Raw genomic sequence first — 19,697 nt, 5'->3', positions numbered from 1 at the left:
GCTGCCCTGTCTTCTAATTTGCTAATTCGATCCTCCGCTTCTTCTAGTCGACTGTTGAAACTTTCCGTAGTGTTTTTTATTGTAGCTATATTACTCTTTATTTCTGCTTGAATCTTTTCAAGTTGTTGATTTTTTTCATCCATCCTGGTTTATGAACTGTATGACCCTTATTCCGAAATCTTTTTCTGACACATTGCATGCCTTTGTTTCACTTAGCTTTTCTGGTGATCCTTCCTTTTCTTTTTGTTTTGTTTTTTGTCTCCCCATTTTTGCTCTCACTGAAGGATCTAGGTGTCGAGTTGTGCAGGGGCTGCTCCTTCAGCAGCAGTGGCTACTCAGGCAATGGCTGCTCCTCAGGCGGTTGTGGCAGCAGCTGCTCCTCAGTTGGCGGTGGCTCCTCGGATGGGCACTGCTCATACGGCTGCTCGCAGCAGTGTTGGCTCCTCCAGCTGGTGGGGGCTACTTGCACGGCTGCTGCTCCTTGGGCGGGCGGCTGCAAGCTGCTCACACAGCTGCTGCTCCTTGGAAGGGGGTGGGCTGCTCATGGGGCTGCTGCCCCTGCAAGGCTGCTGCTCCTTGGATGGGGTCGGGCTGCTCTCGGGGCTGCTGCTCCTTGGATGGGGTCGGGCTGCTCTCGGGGCTGCTGCTCCTTGGACAGGGGCAGGCTGCTTGCCGCAGCTGCTGCTCCTCAGTCGGGGGCAGGCTGCTTGTGCGGCTGTTACTTGCGCGGTCACGGTCCCCTGGGCTAAAGCATCGGGCTGGCCGGAGGGGAGGGCACTTCGAAAGTCACAGGAGCCTGTGGTTGGGATAGCTGGAGTCTTGGTGTCTGTGGGACCGCAGCCAAAGCACCAGGTTCCTGGCAGGGGTGGCTCTAAGAGTCCTGGGTGGTGTCTGAGAGCTCTCTCAGGGGAGGTGAGACTGGGCTCCCAGTCACAGCAGCTCTCCCCTTCAAGATGGCATGGCGTCTGTGGTAGATCCAGCTGCCCGGGACTGTTTGCAATGGTAGCAGAGGTTGCCTGGCTAGGCAAGCCCAGTCTGCCAGCTCCTGAAGGTCCTGTGGGATCTAACTGTCCCTCGTTCACGTACACAGGCACACACCACACGTCCACACAGTCCCCTTTAGCTCCCTCACTCACACTCTGTCCCTTACTGCCGTCCTCCTGGCTGCCATCTTCCTGCCTCTGTAGTTGGGTCTGGAGTGTTATTGACCCGTTCGTGGATGGCGTCTCCTTTCCGGGTGTCTGGTTATGTGGCTTGCTCTATTACATTGACCAAACAGGACAAAATGCAACTCAATAAGACCTGACACAAAGTGAACAAAACACAAATGTACTCACGACACCGATAACCCCAATATAAGTGACCACCAGAGAAAAGATAATTAGGGGAGAGAAAAGAGAGCACAAATGATATTGAGGAGAGGAAAAATGGTAAGAGAGAAAAGAAAAAGAAGAAAAAGGAAAAAAAAAAATATATATATATATGGGGAGAAAACACCACAGAATAAACAGATAAACCAATAAATGCAAACAACAAACATCCAGAAAAGAGAGTAGGGGCAGAATCTGTAGAAGCTGAGCTTATATACAGAAAGTAAGGTTAAGGAATTGGATGAATATGGAGAGGACCTCAGTTCAGGATAGAGGAGATAGAAAGAGGATGAGTGGATAAGAATAAAAAGAAAGAGAAAGAAAAAAATAATAAAAAATTTAAAAAGTAGGGTAAAATAATAAAAAGTAAAAATAGAATGATGAAAAAATAATGCAAAAAGAAACAAATGAAAACAAAATAAAGAAAAAAGTAAAAAAGAGATAAAATAATAATAAAATAAAAAAAGTGAAGTGTTGTTCTTTTCGGCCTAGTTTTAATGCCCCATGGGGGCTGGTTTAAGATCCCACTCTTCTGTACTGTCTGCCACTTCTCAGTTTTCTATTAGGTAGTCAGCACCGTGTTGAAGTTCCAAGTGGACCACCACTCCTCTGTTTGTGTCTATCTCCACCACCTTAACTGCCAGCAGGTGGGACCAATCTGCCCACTTAGCCTGTCTGCCTGCTGTCAGTCTTAATCTCTCAAGCAGCTGTTTCTGACAGGGCTATAGTTAGGGAGGTTGCCATATTGCTTTCTGGGACTGAAAGGCCTCTCCTCAGCCCAGTCCCTGAGGGCTCTCAGGGACTATTCAGATTTTTTTTGGTATCCTTTGTACCACTCAGGGTGTAGTCTGGGTATGGCTGTATTGGTTGTCTTGGAGACTGCAGGGAGGGGCTATCTCTTCAGGAGAAAATGGCTGCTTAGGTCCGGAGTATTCGGTATGTCCCAATGCCAGACTCTCGGCCACCTCTCCGTGACCTGCTCTTCTCCCCAGACACCACAAGTCGGCACCTCCACCTGTACCTCAGCCACAGGTGAGTGTTTGTATTTGAAAGGTCCTATGAACTGGGTTTAGCAAATAAGACCAAAAAGAGGGGAAAGAGCTGTGCCACTGCGAGTTTCTCTCCCCACAGCACTGTGAGGCGTGGGCAGTTGTTTAGGCTGCCCCCTCCAGGCTCAGCCTCTAGTGGCTGTGGGCTTAGGTCTAGAATCCCCTGCTGCCAGCAGCCTGTGGACTACATTTCCACAGTCAGATGTTACGACTGTTCCCAAAGGATGTGGCAGCCATGCAGCTTCCTTCTGACCCTCTGGGCTCGGAGGTCACACAACTCTCTCCAGCCCAGATCTCCGATTTTACCGTTCTCCAGGCATCCTCTGCCCTTCCCGGCTGCAAATTGTCTCACCAGCTGTGCTCACTTTGCCAATTCCGGGTCGATGGTATTCGATTTAGTTGCTCCTTCTATCTGCTCCAGGATAAGGCTCGGAACATGTCTGCCTATTCAGCCACCATTTTAAATTCTTATTGACTAAAGATATGTAATTAGAACATTTATTTAGGAAGCATTTTTAAAAATTTGGCACATACTGGATTATGTAATGATTGATTTATTCATTAACCCTTTGCACTCGCTTGCTTTTTTCTCGATTCCTTTATTCTAATGCTAACCATGTCGAGTCACACTCGACATCCGAGTGCAAAAGGTTAAAGAAATGGTTTTTCATTACCTATTACATGCCAGACACAAGACAGAATACTGGAAATATAGCCATGAACAAAGCTTTCTAGGAGTCTCTAAAATGCACTAGAACTGAGAAGCTTGGTTTTAAATTACCATTGGGTCCTCTGCTTTTACAGGATTTGGCATTAAAGTGGTAATATCTTCTTACATAATTTTATTCTTTTTAAAATAAAATTTCCAACTAAAACATCCTTCTGTCTGTATTCAAAGAGGGCACTACTAATGTATCTGTTATCAGTATAGAAATCCAGTTTGACTCCCTCTTCTAAATGTGGACAGTAATTTATACAGTGGGAAATTTTGGCTCATTGAATAATTCATAATTACTAAATGGATCTTTTGGTCCATGCCAGTGTTGCTCAGTGGTTGAGAATACACCCTGGAACTGAACATTCTCGGATTTAATTCCCAGTCAAGACCACGTACTTGGGTTGCAGGTTTGATCCCCAGCCTGTATGGGGCACATGCAAGAGATTATCAATTGATGTGTTTCTTCCTTCCACTCTCTCTAAAAATGGAAATTATGTCCTTAAGTGAGGATTAACAAAAAAATAAATAAATAAACTGGATCTTTTGTACATTTGTTGATTTTTGTAATTAAAAAATGTAAATTATTTTAATGGCTAAATTGTTGCAAAATTGGGCAATTTCAGTTATTTGTGTGTGTGTGTGTGTGTGTGTGTGTGTGTGTGTGTATATATATATAATTCTCACCCAAGGATACGTTAGAGAATGGAAGAGTGGGAGGGACGAGGAGGGAGAAAAAGAGACATCAATGTGAGAGAGACACATCGATTCCAGCAGGTGCCCCTACTGGGGCAGGGGTGACCCTGCACTCAAGTACATGCCCTTAACCAGGAATTGAACCCATGACCCTTTGATGCCTGGGCTGGCACTCTAACCACTGGGAATCACCGGCCAGGGCAGGACATAAATATTTTTAACCATTACTCACGGAATGAAATTCTGCTATTAGCAGTATTTGGAGTTAAAGTGGTAATATCACTTTAACTGTATAATAATCAGTGTTACAAAATATATCATTTGTGATCTTTGTTTTTTTTTTGTTTGTTTTTTGTTTTCTTTTTTTTTATTTTCATTTGTGATCTTTAGTAATTTTTCTAAAAGTGTTGCTGTAGTTAATGACATTCAGATGCTCGTTAAGCAGATGTAATACAGAAATACCATTATAGGCCTAAGAATATATTTGAACCTTCATATCTTGTAGGTTTTGATATAGAAAAATTTCAATTACTTTGAAATTTGAGGATGCTGTGTTGTTATTTGCTCTCTTATGTAAAGATTTACTAGGTGTACCAGTTAATAATGTGGATTTTTTTCAATAGATGGACTTACACATATGTAGATATATATTTGATTTGATTTGTATGATCTTTTGTTGTATTGACAGCAGGCTTCAGGCTTCAAAACTTCATGTTAAATTTGCTGAAGGTGTTAACATCATAGGTATTTTTATGCTTAAAAATGTCAAATTTCAAGCCAAAAAAAGAGCATTTGCTGGAAGTTTTAATTCTTTACTTTATTTTGAAGAAAAGTGCTGCTGAATACTTTGGGAAGCTTATGGTGAACATGCTCCATCTCAAGATACTTGTGAATTCTGGTTTAAACGCTTTATAAGTGATGATTTCGATGTGAAAGGCAAAGAATGTCCAGGTCAACCAAAAAAGTTTGAAGACCAACAATTACAAGCATTATTGGATGAAGATGCGTGTCAGACTCAAAAACAACTTGCAGAAAGATTAAATATTTCTCAGCAAACTATTTCCGATCATTTACAAGCAATGGGAAAGATTTTAAAGGAAGGAAAATGGGTGCCACATCAACTGAACAAAAGACAAATGGAAAGCCGAAAAGTCATCAGTAAAATGTTGCTTCAGCAGCATGAAAGAGAGCCTTTTTTGCATCGAATTGTGACTGGCAATGAAAAGTGGATTTATTTTGAGAATCCCAAATGCACAAAATCATGGTTGATCCAGGTCAATCATCAACATCGACTGCAAGGCCAAATTGCTTCGGAAAGAAGACAATGCTCTGCCTTTGGTGGGATCAGGAAGGTGTGGTATTATGAGCTTCTAAAACCAGGTGAAACTGTTATTACTGATGGCTACCGACAACTAATAATCAATTTGAACCACACTTTGATCGTGAAATGACCAGAATGGGCCAGAAGACATGGCAAAGTAATTTTGCTTCATGATAATGCACCATCACACACTTCAAAACCAGTTAAAGACATGTTAAAAGATCTTGCCTGGGAAGTATTAACCCACCTGCCGTATTCACCAGACCTTGCTCCTTCAGATTACCAGTTGTTCCTATCGATGGCACAAACACTTTCTGAGCAGCACTTCAAAACGTATGAAGAAGTGGAAAACTGGGTCTCTGAATTGTCTGCCTCAAAGCAAGAAAAGTTCTATTGGACGGTATCCACAAATTACCTGAAAGATTGAGTAACATTACTTTGAATAAAGCACTTAGGATGTTTCTCTTGAAATTATCGTGTTTTCTTTGATTACAAAATCCTCATTCTTAACTGGTACACCTAGTATGTAGAAACTCTTTTCACCATTGTTAACATTTTTTCTTGCTACTTATTACCACCATTACTCTATTACCACCATAACTATAAAACCTGAAAACACTAAAAAAATTCTTTAGTACTCTGTACCAGATTCGGTGCTAAGTATATATCGCATATATTATTTAATCCCTCCTTCCTCCAAAAAACAACACCTCTATGATATCAGTTATCTTTTTCCAATTTATTAGATAAAGAAACTGAGGCATAGAAAGTCTTAGAGAACTTGCTCCAAGTCATACAGCAAGTTGTAAAATAGTAGAGTTGAGATTCAGCCCAGGTCTCATCTGACCCAAGAGCTATGTATGCTTTTTAATGTATTTGATTGAGAATTTATAGAACCTCAGATCACTCAGCACATCAGTGCTAATTTTATAGTGTGATAGATGTAAAACTGTGGGCAATTGAGTTATAAGTTTGCCAAGCCAGGACCTACCAGGGTAAGTGATTTTAGGATAAAAATTAATGAAACTAGCTTGTTTCCTTGTCATAAGTCTTTTTTTTTTTTTTTTTTTAAAGAAATGGTAGGAAACATTCAGTTAATTATATATTCCTGTTAATTGTGCTTTCATTCATCTGAGTTCACCTAGGGAATCCATTTAAGTGATTTTTATTATTGGAAGTATCAAAAGTATGTAACAAAGTCTTTGATCCTAATATAATCTATAATTTAAATCTTCAAAATATTATAGTAAGAAAGCACCCACATTGTATGCTCTGGGGTGAAGCCAAACACCAGACTTTCTGCTATTTGATGAAACTAGTATAACTGTACAGTTTATTGACATATAAGTTTCTCTGATAAAAGCAGCATAGAGGTCCATTGTAGGTCCATACAATTTCTCTAGAAAATTTGAATTAATGTACAAGTTGAGATGTGCCAAAGTAGGAAGTATTGGAGTTGTTCCAATTTATTTATGTAAGACCACTAGAGCCCTGATGCACGAAATTCGTGTGTGGGTCGGGTCCCTTGGCCTGGCCGGAGATCAGGGCTGATATGTGGGGCTACTGGCAGGGCGATTAGGGGGCCCCCACTGGCACCCGCCTTGGCTGGCCTAGGGCCACCTGCTCACCAGCCCCGCCCCCCGCCACTACCGCTGGTTGCCTCCCTCTGCAGGGCGATCGGCTGGATGATTGGGAGGCCCCCACTGGCACCTGTCTTGGCTGGCCTGGGGCCTGCAGGCTGGGGGTAGCTCCTGCATTGAGCATCTGCCCCCTGATGGTCAGTGCACGTCACAGTGACAGGTCATTCCACCAGTCATTGTACTATTCGGTTGATTGTGTATTAGTCTTTTATTATATAGGACTAGGGGCCCAGTGCATGAATTTGTAGACCTTGAAAGGAACTGTGGGCTGCGAAGCTTCATTAGGCACAGAGGTTGGTCTCGGCCCATCCTCCACACCCCCGCCCAGCCCCTCCCACCATGGCCCCCAGTCCCCTGTCTGCTGGTAGCCCCACTCCCACCACTGCCACTCTCACTCACTGATGGCGCTGGCTCCGCTTGCACCCACTGATGGCGTGGAGTGATTGGGGCCAGCACTAGCAGCAGATACCAGCGGGGCTGGCGCTGTCAGTGGGTGCGAGCAGCGGCTGCTGCCCCAATTGCCCCTCAGGAGCAGGGCGAGGTAGAGAAGCCCACAGGGGCAATTAGGAACGGCAGCTGCCACTCACACCCACTGATGGCGCCAAGTGATTGGGACCGGTACCGGGCACAGGTATGAGCGCTGGGTGGGACCACAGCGCGCGGGAGCAAAGAATTTTTAGTAACCACCAGAGGCTCACCCTGCTCACCTGCTTCACCATCCCGCCGTGGCCAACGCCCTCCATGTTCCACACATGCCCCCTGGTGGTCAGCACATATCATAGCAATCGGTTGTTCCGGTTGTTCTGCCGTTTGGTCTATTTGCATATTAGCCTTTTATTATATAGGATAAGTACTTTTTCAGAAAGTGATATTTTGGTTATTTATTGTTTCAGTAGATTTATTTCACCACTCTGGATTACTGTATGTGGTTATTATGATACATACTTTCTTTTAAAAATGTTTTTATTGATTTTAGAGAGGAAGGGAAAGGGCTAGAGAGATAGAAATATTGGTGAGAGAGAGACCTCAGTCAGCTGCCTCCTGTAACCCAGGCATGTTCCCTGACTGGGAATCGAACCAGGGACCTATTGGTTCATGGGTTGATGCTCAACCACTGAGCCACACTGTCTAGGCAAGGATACATGCTATTAAAATGAATTGTTAACAGATTTATTTTAAATATTTTTATAAGGTTAATAATGCGGAGGCCATTATTATGATATCTTTTCTCAAAGCAGTCAAGAATATAAAAAAACAGCTGAAACCGGTTTGGCTCAGTGGATAGAGCATCAGCCTGCGGACTTAGGGGTCCCAGGTTCGATTCCGGTCAAGGGCATGTACCTTGGTTGTGGGCACGTCCCCAGTAGGGGGTGTGTAGGAGGCAGCCGATCGATGTTTCTCTCTCATCGATGTTTCTAACTCTCTCTCTCTCTCTTCCTCTCTGTAAAAAATCAATAAAATATATTTAAAAAAAAAGAATATAAAAAAACAATTAGAGCAAGGATGAATAGGTGAATCTTGTAGAACATCTTAATCCTGAAAGTTTTGTATAAGGCAGTGATGGCGAACCTATGACACGGGTGTCAGCACTGACACGCGTAGCCATTTCTGGTGACACGCGGCCACTGAGGCGGCCGCATGCCGAGGATGAAACATTTGCGAAATAATGTTTTTTCCTCAAAGTGACACACTACCCGAGTTATGCTCAGTTTTTTGGCGAAGTTTGACACACCAAGCTCAAAAGGTTGCCCATCACTGGTATAAGGATTTGTTTAGACAAATCTTTGTGTATATATCATGTACCTGTGATTATGTAGTATTGATGTTAGTATTAAAATTCATATCTGCCTTTTTAAAATTATAGTTATCAGACTTTGAAAGTAGTTAAAGAATGCATAAAAATGAAGCTTCTTAGTTAAGACAATATGTGGGGTCAAATAGAACCTCACATATAGGTTATTATGCTGAAATTAGAGTTTTATTTTGATGCCCAAATATCATATTGACTTCTCACCATAATTCTTTGTTGGAATTTGTTGAAGACTACTTGTTCATACCTGAATGTAACACATACCTGAGTGTAACCTCTAGTGTGCCTTAAAAAGAAATCTGATTATCATAAAAAATAACCAAGCAATAGTAAAATTATGGGTAGATTTATATCCTTCTCTGTTAGTACTTTTTAAAACTTACTGAAAACTTAGACATATTAAAAAATAGAAGAAATTATATGACGAGAGTTGTGTGAAGGTAAATTGTGTATCACACATGAGTTACAAACTCATAACCAACTTTTTTTCTCTATGTCCCTTCCCTTACTCCTGTATTGGAAACAAATTCAAAACATCATTTCCTTTCTTCCATAAATATTTCATGATATATCTTTGAAAGAAAAAGATTTTAAAAAACATAACTCTAATATCATTTATACTTTCAAATATCTAGTGAGTGTTCAGATTTTCCTGTTTGTCTCAAAATTCATTTTTATAGTTTTTCTTGAAAAAAGGATCCACATATTATCTATGCATTGCAGTTGGTTGATATATTTCAAGTGTCTTGATTTATAGTTCTCCATTCTTCTTGTGTTCTTACTTTCAAAATATTTATTGAAGAAATTGAGTTGTCTTTTAGAGCCTTCTCAGAGTCTGGGTTTTGCCGACTACATCCTCATTTTTAGCGTGTTTTTCTTTTGCCTATAATTTTTATAAATTGGTAGTTAAATTTAAAGTCTTGACCAGATTTAAGTTTTACTTTTCGTCAAGAGCACCTAATAGGCAGTGGTGTATATGTCAGTCTGGATGCATATATCTGGTTGTCTCTCTTTTTGTGATATTAGCAGCAATTTGATGTTCATTGCCTAGACTTATCTATTATGGGTTCCAAATCATGATATTCTAATTCTATACTTCCTTATTCATTTGCTAACTGGAATATTTCCTTAAATCAGTGTTTCTACGTAACAATTATTTGATAACTCTGGAGGACATTTCTTATAAATGTAGGCAGAATAAATTCTAGATTCTTTCCCCTTATTTAGAACTTTTAAAAAATAGTGATTTGAAAATCCAGCATCTTCCAAAGGTGACTGATGAGTTTTTAAAAATATTTTTATAAACACATGAATTTATATATATTTGAAGTGTTTAAGTTCTTTGCTGTTTTTATTTTTACCGATGTTCAAATTGTCCTATCTTTTGTAGGAACCTCCTCCAATTCATTATTGAGACATGATTCCATGAGTAGTCATTGATTGTTTTCTTACTTTGTGTTATGACAAGATACTCCTACATATTTTCTGCCCCCGACTTGTAAGCTGCCATTTTTCTAAAGAGCTCTAGTTTCTCTTAGTAGGAAATGGTATTTTAAAATTATAGTTTAAGTACCAGAGGTAATTTGTAGTGGAAAGAGCTAGAGAATAATTTTCCCTTTATAAAAAAATATGAGTTTATATTGGTAGTTTTAATTAAATTCAGGACTGTAGAGTTTTTACTTCTTCAGTCTTACTCATATATCCTTTTGAACAGGCTGAAAACTGTAGTTCCTAATGATGTCAACATAATTTCTCATTTGTTTTATCCTACAATATAAATAGAATGCTCTCAGAACTAACAATATGATTACTTTTGTAATGTAGGATTTCTTTTTCTTAAGATATATCCTTTGTGGATAAATGGATAAATTACTATGTTTTTAAGTCAGTTGAAATAATTCTCTTTGGACCTGAGGGATATTGCACAGTAACTCAAACTGATGATGACAGAGATTGAATTGAGTCAATCTGTCCTGATAGTCCTTGAGATATTTGTATGTACCCAGAGCAAGACCTGGCACATAGTAGGTGCTTGTATTTGTTGAATAAATGAGTGGCTTGGGAGCACTGGCATTGATATTCAATCAGGGGTGGATAATGTCCAGGCCATGGGCCATATAAAACCCGCAAAATCGTTTGGTATAGCCCTGCAAGGCATTAGAAGTGAGTTAATTAAATGTTTGACCAAATATAGCAGGCCAATTTTTAAGTTGATACTTTGTATGGCCCAAGAACGATATAAATATCCAAATGGCCCTTGGCAGAAAAAAGGTTCCCCACCCTTGCAGTAAATGGTTAGTAAAGAAAGGACTCAATATCTGAATATTTTATCTGTAAAAGTAGCCAAAAAACAGTCATGGAATTTCTAGAACCAGGTTTTCTATAACACATTTAACTGGAAGTTAAAGAGAAAAATAGAATTTGGGAGGTGATGTGGAACTGTTGCAGTTATTTTTGTTAAGTTAAAGGACTCCATTTTACTAAAGCATTGCATTATTGCACAAGTACTGTCAGAAAAGTTTTGCCTACTAGTTCCCTTCATCGTGGAGTGAATTTGGATTTTTAATATGTAACATTTTCTTCTTCCTTTGTAGGCATTTGGGATCACAGCTTTGTGAATTAGAAAAACTGATAGATAAAATGATGATTGCAGAATTTTCTACTTATTGTCACAGTGACTTAAATAGACCACTGGAAGATGACTGTCAAATTTTAGAAGAGGTATGGTTTTTGAGCACTGGAATGAATTGATGTTATTGCTTGGTGCTAATTCCTAAAATCCTTAGTTTAGAATACATTCTTCTCAGATTATAATGAATAGAATTACATTAAATTTCAGAATTACATTAAATTTATTAGAACTATGAAGTACTTCACTATGTGACTTTAGCAAGTACCATAATTGTTGATTATCCTGTGAAATTAGACAATAAAATAATTGTATAGCTCTACTAGAAATTGGAGTTAAAATGAGGTCTCTATATAGATTATAAACCAAATTCAAAATGTAGATATGGACAAATTAACGTATATCCATGTATATGCATGAACTGGAGTATGTCTCTTTAAAAATGGATTATTTTTATATGGTAACTCATCAGTCATTCACATTCACTGAGCACTTATTATGAACATGTTTTATGCACATGCATATACAAATATATCATACCCAGGCTTTACTTATCTGGTAACTTCTCAATGCTGATTACTGCCAATAACTAGTAAAGTTCCAAAAAGCCCTGATAGCAGTCTAAGTAGTTAAGAGATATTTTTACCTGTTAGCAGTTAATTCCCCACAGATAGTCCAGGTCATCATTCCAGTCTTCTAGACCACTAATTAAAAAGCACATGGATCACGGAGTATTATTAGTCATCAGGGTTTAAGAAGGATATTTTCTAGCTACTTGAAACTAGGCTAAAATATATTTTTCTATTGTCTTGCCCTTAAACCAGCTTCATTTGATCCACTCTTATGAAACAGGATTTATCTGTTTTAGAACACTGACTCCAAAAATCTGATGACCAGATTGCAGTAGAAGGGTTTTGTTTTTTTTGGGTTGTTTTTTTTTTTTCAGGCTTCTAAAAAATACCATATGTAGTATAGATTTCTGAGCATCAAAAAATAAAACCCTTGGTGTTTAATATTTCTATCTCTAAGATGATTTGGTATTTAAAGTGTGAAGTTACACATTCTTCTTTTATTTTGATAGGAAAGACTAGTCTCTCTTGTATTTGGACTTCTAAAACAAAGAAAACTTAATTTTTTAGAAATCTATAGTGAAGAAATGATTATTACAGCAAAGAATATCATTAAACAGGTAATTATACATTTTTTATTTGATATATTTTGCTCTAGAATCTTTTGTGAAGTTTGTTTTTACATGATCCTAGAAATAATATATGTAGTATAATAGTAATATTTTTTCATTTATTTGAAAGTTGAAAATGTAGAAAAGTAGAAGAACATAGCCCTGTCAGCTAAAAGATTATAATTTAAGAATATTTGCAAGTATAAATTGTTACTGATATTTTTAATTATTATTACCATCCTGTATATATTATTTTAATTTGTTCATATATTTCAGTTAGATTTTTAGCAGTTGTATAAAATTTCATCTATATTATGTTAAACTTAACACTTTCTTTATGCTGCATATTTAGGTTGTTTTCAGTTTGGTACTGTTAAGAACATTGTGACAAGTGTCTGTGGTATAAAGTTTTGTTTGTTTGGTTTTACATAAGACTATTTCCTTGTAACTGATTTCTGAAAGTGGGATTATTGGTCAGAAAGTGACCAATTTTTAAATTTTTAAAAATTATCAATATATACTGTCACCAGCAGTAGATAAATGTTCATTTCATCTTGCACTTGGTCTCTAAGAAATCATAATTGTAAACTGAAATCCATGTGTTTTTTAGTCTTCTCTGATCTCTGTTTGGACTTTTTTTACTCAGATAAATCTTATTTACTGAACTTCAGTTTTTCTGAATATGAAGAAAAAAAACAATTTAAAATGTACTTTACTAGGCTTAATTGACCATCATGAAGTTGAATGTACAATACCGAGTTTTTAATGTTTAAATAAAATCAAATAAAAAATTACAGTCACCCCATCTTTTACCTCTTTCAAACACTGGCTGAAACACTATTTTAAAATAGTTAAAACCACTTTAAAAAATTGTTGGCACTATCTGCTAGTGCTAAATATACACTTATGACTCAGCAGTTCTACTCCAAAGTACTTACCTGACAAAAATGCATACATAAGCTCACCGAAGACAGCACAAGAATTTCATTGTAGCACTATTTATATTTAAAAAATGGAAAAAAATTCTGTCATCAGTATAAAAGATAAACAGAATTGTGGTATATTTATATAATTGAATACTATACACCAATGAGAATGAATAAATTACATAGAACAATGTGGATGAATATCACATATACAATGTGGAGCCAAATAAACTAGACACCAAGGAATATACACTGTATGATTCCACTCACTTGATTCAAACATCTGTTGTTTTAGGAATCAGGATAGGAGTAACTTTGGGGAGGAAATAGTTACTCGGATGAGAGCAGGAGAATGGCTTACTGACAGTGTTCGTTTCATGATCTGAGTTCTGGTTACACAGGAGTATTCCATTGTGAAAAAATATTGAGCAATAAACATAATTTGTACAATATTCTGTAAGAATACTATGCTTTTAAATAAGTTTTTAAAACTGCTGTTTTAATTCCTAGACTTCTTTGGAAGTCTAAGCATTTTTTTTTCCAACTTTAAACTGTTGCATGTATTGCAAGAATATGTAACTTCTGCTCTAGCTGGTTTGGCTCAGTGGATAGAGCATTGGCCTGGGGACTGAAGGGTCCCAAGTTCCAGTCCAGTCAAGGGCACATGCCTGGGTTGTGGGCTAGATCCCCAGTGGGGGGTGTGCAGGAGGCAGTCAATCAATGATTCTTTCTCATCATTGATGTTTCTATATCTCTCTCTCTCTCTGCCTCCCTTCCTCTCTGAAATCAATAAAAATATATATTTTTTAAAAAGAAAATGTAACTTCCAAATAAATTTCTTTTGGAATTACATTTTTTAAAACTTAAGTCTAGTTGGTAAACAATATTATATTGGTTCTATTAGTTTCAACATTTTTATATCTTATAATGTGATCACCCCACTAATTATAGTAATCATCTTCCCTGTGCAAACTTATCATAATATTACAGACTGTATTCCTTTTCCCCTTTTCACCCATCTACTCACTTCTGGTAATCATCCCTTTAGTCTCTGTTTCTATAAGTCTATTTTTGTTTTGTTTGTTCATTTGTTGTTGTTTTTTAGATTCCACACGTAAGTGAAACTATACCGTATTTGTGTTATTTCTCTAATCACAATACCCTCTAGATCCATCCATGTTCTTGCAAATGGCAAAATTTCATTCTTTTTTATTGCCGCATGATATTGCAGTGTGTGTGTGTGTATACATAAAATACAATACTACGTGGATGTGTGTGTGTGTGTCACACATCTTTAGCCATTCATCTATTGACATTCTTGATGAACAAAATTGTCAACAGAATATTAGCAAACTGAATTCAACAGTACATTAAAGGATTATACTATATGATCAAATAGGATTTATACCAGGGATGCAAGTGTGGTTCAATATCCAAAAAACAATGTGATTCATCACATCAACAAAACCAAGGATAAAAATCCTATGATTGTCTCAATAGATGCAAAAAAAGCATTTGACAAAATTCCACATCCATTATGGTAAGTCTCAACAAAGTGGATATAGAAAGATCTTACCTCAACTTGGTAAAGGCTGTATATGACAAGCGCACAGCTAACATCATACCCGATGGTGAAAAGCTAAAAGCTTTTCCTCTAAGATCAGAAACAAGACAAAGATGCCCACTCTCACAACTATTACAACATAGTACTGAAAGCCTTTGCCACAGTAGTCAGACAAGAAAAATAAATAAAAGGCATCCAAATTGGGAAGGAAGAAGTAAAACTGTCACTATTGACAGATGACATGATACTATATGTAGAAAACCCTAAAGAATTCACTGAAAGATAATAGAATTAATAAAGAAATTCACTAAAATAATGGGATACAAAATCAACATACAGAAATTTGTCATTTTATTTGTGATTTTAATATGAGACTTATATCTTGTTCTTAAGTATTATAGTTCTGTGTTCTTTTATGTTTTGAATAGTTTTAAATAGTAGGAGATTTTAATTAATACAGTTTAAGCTACCCTGGAATAATTATTTAATAGGGTAATGGTAATGCTCAAGTTTTTTAAACACCTTGAGGTATGTATAAAAGACACAAGAGGAGTCTGGTAAGATAATTATCAGAATTATTGAGGCCCTTTTACTTTCATTTAATTTTAAGATGTATTTTCAAAGTAACACTTTTTAATTTTTTTCATTTCTACTCATTGAAGCCCTTTTAAATATACAGTACTTAGAATTCACATTAATCACATTTTTTTCTTAAATTTTGCAGTGTGTGATTAATAAAGTTTCACAAATAGAAGAACTAGACACAGATGCTGTTACAAAGTAAGTATAAATATCAGTCACAGAATTCCTTCTGAATTCTGTTAAGGGAAGAGAGCAGTTAATAGAATTCAGAAGGAGAAAGATATGTAGTGGTAGAAAAAATAAAGACATTCAGTAGTTGAAATTATCTTCACTGGAGGGAGGCAGTCATCTGGAGGTAACCCCTCAAGGAGAGGAGATGGAGCTATAGGCACCTTTTCTCCTTCCAATTTTTTTTTTATTATTATTATTGATTGTTTGGGGGTTTTTTTAAGAGAGAGAAAGTAAAGGAGAGGGAGAGGGAGAGGGAGGGAGAGAGAGAGAGAGAGAGAGAGAAGAGAGAGAGAGAGAGAGAGAGAGAGAGAGAGAGAGAGAGAGAGAGAGAGAAACATCCATGTGAGAGCAAAACATTGATCAGCTACCTCCTGCACACCCACTACAGGGGATTGAGTCCACAGCCTGGGCTTGTGCCCTGACCAGGAATCAAACCTGCAATCTTTTAGTGCTCAGTACTACGCCCAGTCAACTGAGTTACACAGGCCAGGCCTCTTCCTTCCAATCTTTTGTAAAGGTTCCTCATTGACCAAGCACAGCAGATCATCCTCTGAGGGCAGACAGAGGGTAGAGAGGATACAATGTAGACATGGAAGGGGGGAAATTGCAGATAATCCATTTCAGAGGATATCAGTGTGAAATTTAAATTAGTTGGCCATATAATTAAAACCCAGCTTCTAATTGGCTTTGAAAGTTGAGTACATGATTTTGAATTGCCCATGTCTATAACTTTATTTTCACCAGTGTAATCCCTATTCTTTTATTTTAAGAATAGTGATAAATATTTTATGACTATGAATTTCTCATTCAAATAGATATGTAAACTGTATTAACTGGCCTAAAATATGAATAACAATATGGACAACTGTGAAACTCCTCTAGGTCAGACTCATAGAATGAGGATGTGGAGTTTCAATTTACATACTATTACCTAGTGAAAACTCAGTTTCAGAGTTAGTTGAAGCAGCCCTAATACTGCAGGAATCACTAGTGCAGTAGTTAGAAAAATTAAGTTAATGGGACTCTTAAAAACCCTATAGACATGGAGAGTCAGTTATTTTTAATTGTTTTCTTCCCTAGGATATTTCCTCATATAGAGAACTTCCTGTATCTCAAGTATAGGAGTATCTTTGGAAAATAAACTCTTAGCTGCAGCAGCATTCATTAAAAATTTACAGTAATGTCATTGTAATACTATAAAATATTTTTATGGAACTATTTTGCATTAACTTTTTATCTTAAAGTTATTGATTGTTATCAGCTATACTATTATATATTATACTAATATGATATATAATGATTCATATAAATGTATACTGATAACAATACTGGCTAATACATAGAACTTTTTATGTACCATGAATTATTTTATGTACTTCTTATTAACTCAGTTAATATTCATAGCAATCATACAAGGTAAGTTCTGTTACTTTCACCCATGTTAAGGTGAGAAAATTAGAGCATGCAGGGGTTAAGTCACTTGTCCAGAGTCATACAGCTAGTAAATGGCAGGGCTGGAACTTGATCCAAGGCATTGTGGGCCCAGAGCTCATGCTCTTAGCCACCATGCCATATATGGAAAAGTACTTTTTAGCTTGTAATTAGAAAAGTAGGTTATTAAGTTATTAAGGGAGATGTTATGTTCCTATTTTTACTTATTTCAGAATATTTCTTCTCCACCTTAAACCAAAATTGGGTTATCTCTCTCTGGCTTTTTATCCAATGGTCACGAATTATGCTCACATGGAATTATTTTGTAAGATTCATAAGTCAGTATACTTAACTAGATTAGTCTTAGAGATATTTAGCCAAGAAGGAGTTGTTTGGTAATTGACTTCAACTCAATTTTTTGATATAAGGTATCTAGATGAAATTACATAATTCTTATGTTACTAGATAGTATTTAGTATACTAATATAAAAACTATACGAGTATTTAGTATAGTTTCCTTTAATTTGTAGGTTTATTTCATATAGCATTTGGCCCAAAGACAATCATTATTTTGTCTTTGTTTTTTAGGCTTGCAGATCAGATGAGAATGTTGAATTTTCCTCAGTGGTTTGATCTACTAAAGGATATTTTCTTTAAGTTTACAGTTTTCCTACAGAGAGTTAAGGTAAGCTTACATGATTATCAGTTTATCCAAAATATCCCTAAAATTAAGTCAGCTTTCTAGATTTATAAATATATAGAGAATCAAACTAGAACAAAACACAATTTGTTTTAGTAATTTTTCTAAGGCCTGTTTTTAAATAAGATTTGAAGTGTTGCAGAATATTTTGGTACCTTTTATAATTTGGATTATTTATTTGATATTAAAAAGAAATAAGCTTGCTTGGCATTAAATTTATACAATAATATTTTCTGATTTCGTGAGGCTTGAATCTCTCTAGATTATCTAGAGGTCCAGTGTTGTATAACATTCAAAAATCTGTCCTAAACCACTTAATTTTTCTAGAAATTTAGTGTTGATGGCATTTTAAAACATATTTCATATTTAAATTGCTTTATTAATGTCCTTCGTTGCAAGTTTTTATTTCATTTTTCAATCTGGGATCCAATTAAGGGTCATGTATTACATTTAATTACTTTGTCTCTTTAGTCAAACCACTTACTTTTAGGCCATTAAATATAAGGAAAAGAACACATACCACACAGCGTTTTTGAGAAGAAAAGATGTCACATGCTCTAATACATTTTGTTTGGGATTGTGTTTTAATAAGAGAAAGTTATTAGGAATTACTGAGTATAGTAGGCTATTTATGAAATGAGATATTCTTTTAATTATCATATGTCAGTATTATGTTATATGTACTAGTTAACATTCCTGGCATCTCCTGAGTATCATGTTAAAATGGTCTTGGGGACTTAGGGACTTATCTATGACATGACTTCCCATTGCTGACATTTGAGTAATGCTAAGTCACATGCATAAGCTCTCCAATCAGAGTGGGAAAAGTTTAATAAAACGTTATTCACTATACCTAATTTAGACTCCTACCAAAATGTTGATCCCACCTATTGACAGAGATAGGAAACCTGTATCTGTGAATTGATCAATAACTAGGTCATGTTTCCACTTTTCCTTATATTCCCACCATGACATCATCACTTCTATTATTGCATGTCTGGATATAGAGAACTTTCACATTGCATAGAATTGGCATTCTCACTAAGATCCTTGAAAATCTCACCAAATCCCTTGATGGTCTCATGAAGATTCTTGAGTAACCTTATAACCATGGTTTTGAACTCTATATCCAGTCGTTTGTTTTCTTCCATTTCTTTCATTTGTGACATGTTTCTTTGTCTCCACATTTTGGCTGGTTCCCTGTATTTGTTTGTATTGGTAGAGCTGCTATGTCTCCTTGAGTTGGTAGAGTGGCTTTGTGTAGTAGGTGTCCTGCAGGGCCTAGTGGCTTAGCCTCCCCAGTCACCTGAGCTGGGCACTCTAGGTGCCCCCCTTTGTGGGCTGTGTGCACAGTCTTGTTGTAGTTGAGGCTTGATTGCTGTTGGTGTCACTGGGAGGAATTGACTTCTAGGCCAATTGGCTGTGAAGACCAGCTGCAACTACAGTGGGAGAACTGCTGTGCAGGAGACACTCCTGTAAAGCAGGACTTGTTTCAGTGGGACTTTGGTGCTCACTGAGTCTGCCCCTTGAGTGTGTCGCTTTTAGTGTGTAGAGCTGTAATCTGATATGGTCTGATGAGGACCACTGGGTGCACTGACTTTTGATCCAAGGAGGTGCAAAGTCAGCCACTGCCTGGGGCCACCCAGCAGGAGCTACAGAGAGATCTGCAGATTCCTCCTATTTGTATCAGGCTTGGAAGTGCCCAGGCAAGGCCTAGCTGTAAAGCAAGGCAGGCTGGTACTAGTGCTGGGTCTGATAGATTTGGGGCTCCCTGATCCAGCTACAGCTTGTTTGAGAGATTTTAGCAAAGTCTGAAGCCTGAGCAAGGACAGGCCATTCATATGCAAAAGCTG

At 37.3% G+C, this 19,697-nt stretch overlaps 1 protein-coding gene across 6 annotated transcripts in view; it reads left to right on the top strand.

The window, feature by feature from the left end:
* Positions 1–19,697, top strand: part of VPS54 (VPS54 subunit of GARP complex) — a 112,487-nt gene that overhangs the window by 52,932 nt on the left and 39,858 nt on the right. For 5 of the 6 annotated variants that reach the window (XR_008558451.1, XM_054727858.1, XM_054727859.1 and 2 more), the window contains 4 exons: positions 11,196–11,322; positions 12,312–12,419; positions 15,625–15,680; positions 17,733–17,829. Coding sequence is in view for 5 of the 6 variants with exons in the window: in XM_054727858.1 (XP_054583833.1) it covers positions 11,196–11,322; positions 12,312–12,419; positions 15,625–15,680; positions 17,733–17,829 (388 nt within the window). In the remaining variant the exon portion in view is untranslated. The remainder of the gene's footprint in view (positions 1–11,195; positions 11,323–12,311; positions 12,420–15,624; positions 15,681–17,732; positions 17,830–19,697) is intronic. The other variant, XM_054727860.1, reaches the window with a different exon arrangement.

Source organism: Eptesicus fuscus, chromosome 16 (assembly GCF_027574615.1).
Source record: "Eptesicus fuscus isolate TK198812 chromosome 16, DD_ASM_mEF_20220401, whole genome shotgun sequence".
Taxonomy (NCBI): domain Eukaryota; kingdom Metazoa; phylum Chordata; class Mammalia; order Chiroptera; family Vespertilionidae; genus Eptesicus; species Eptesicus fuscus.
The sequence above is the reverse complement of the archived record's forward strand: the minus strand, read 5'-3'. Positions and strand labels throughout refer to the sequence as shown.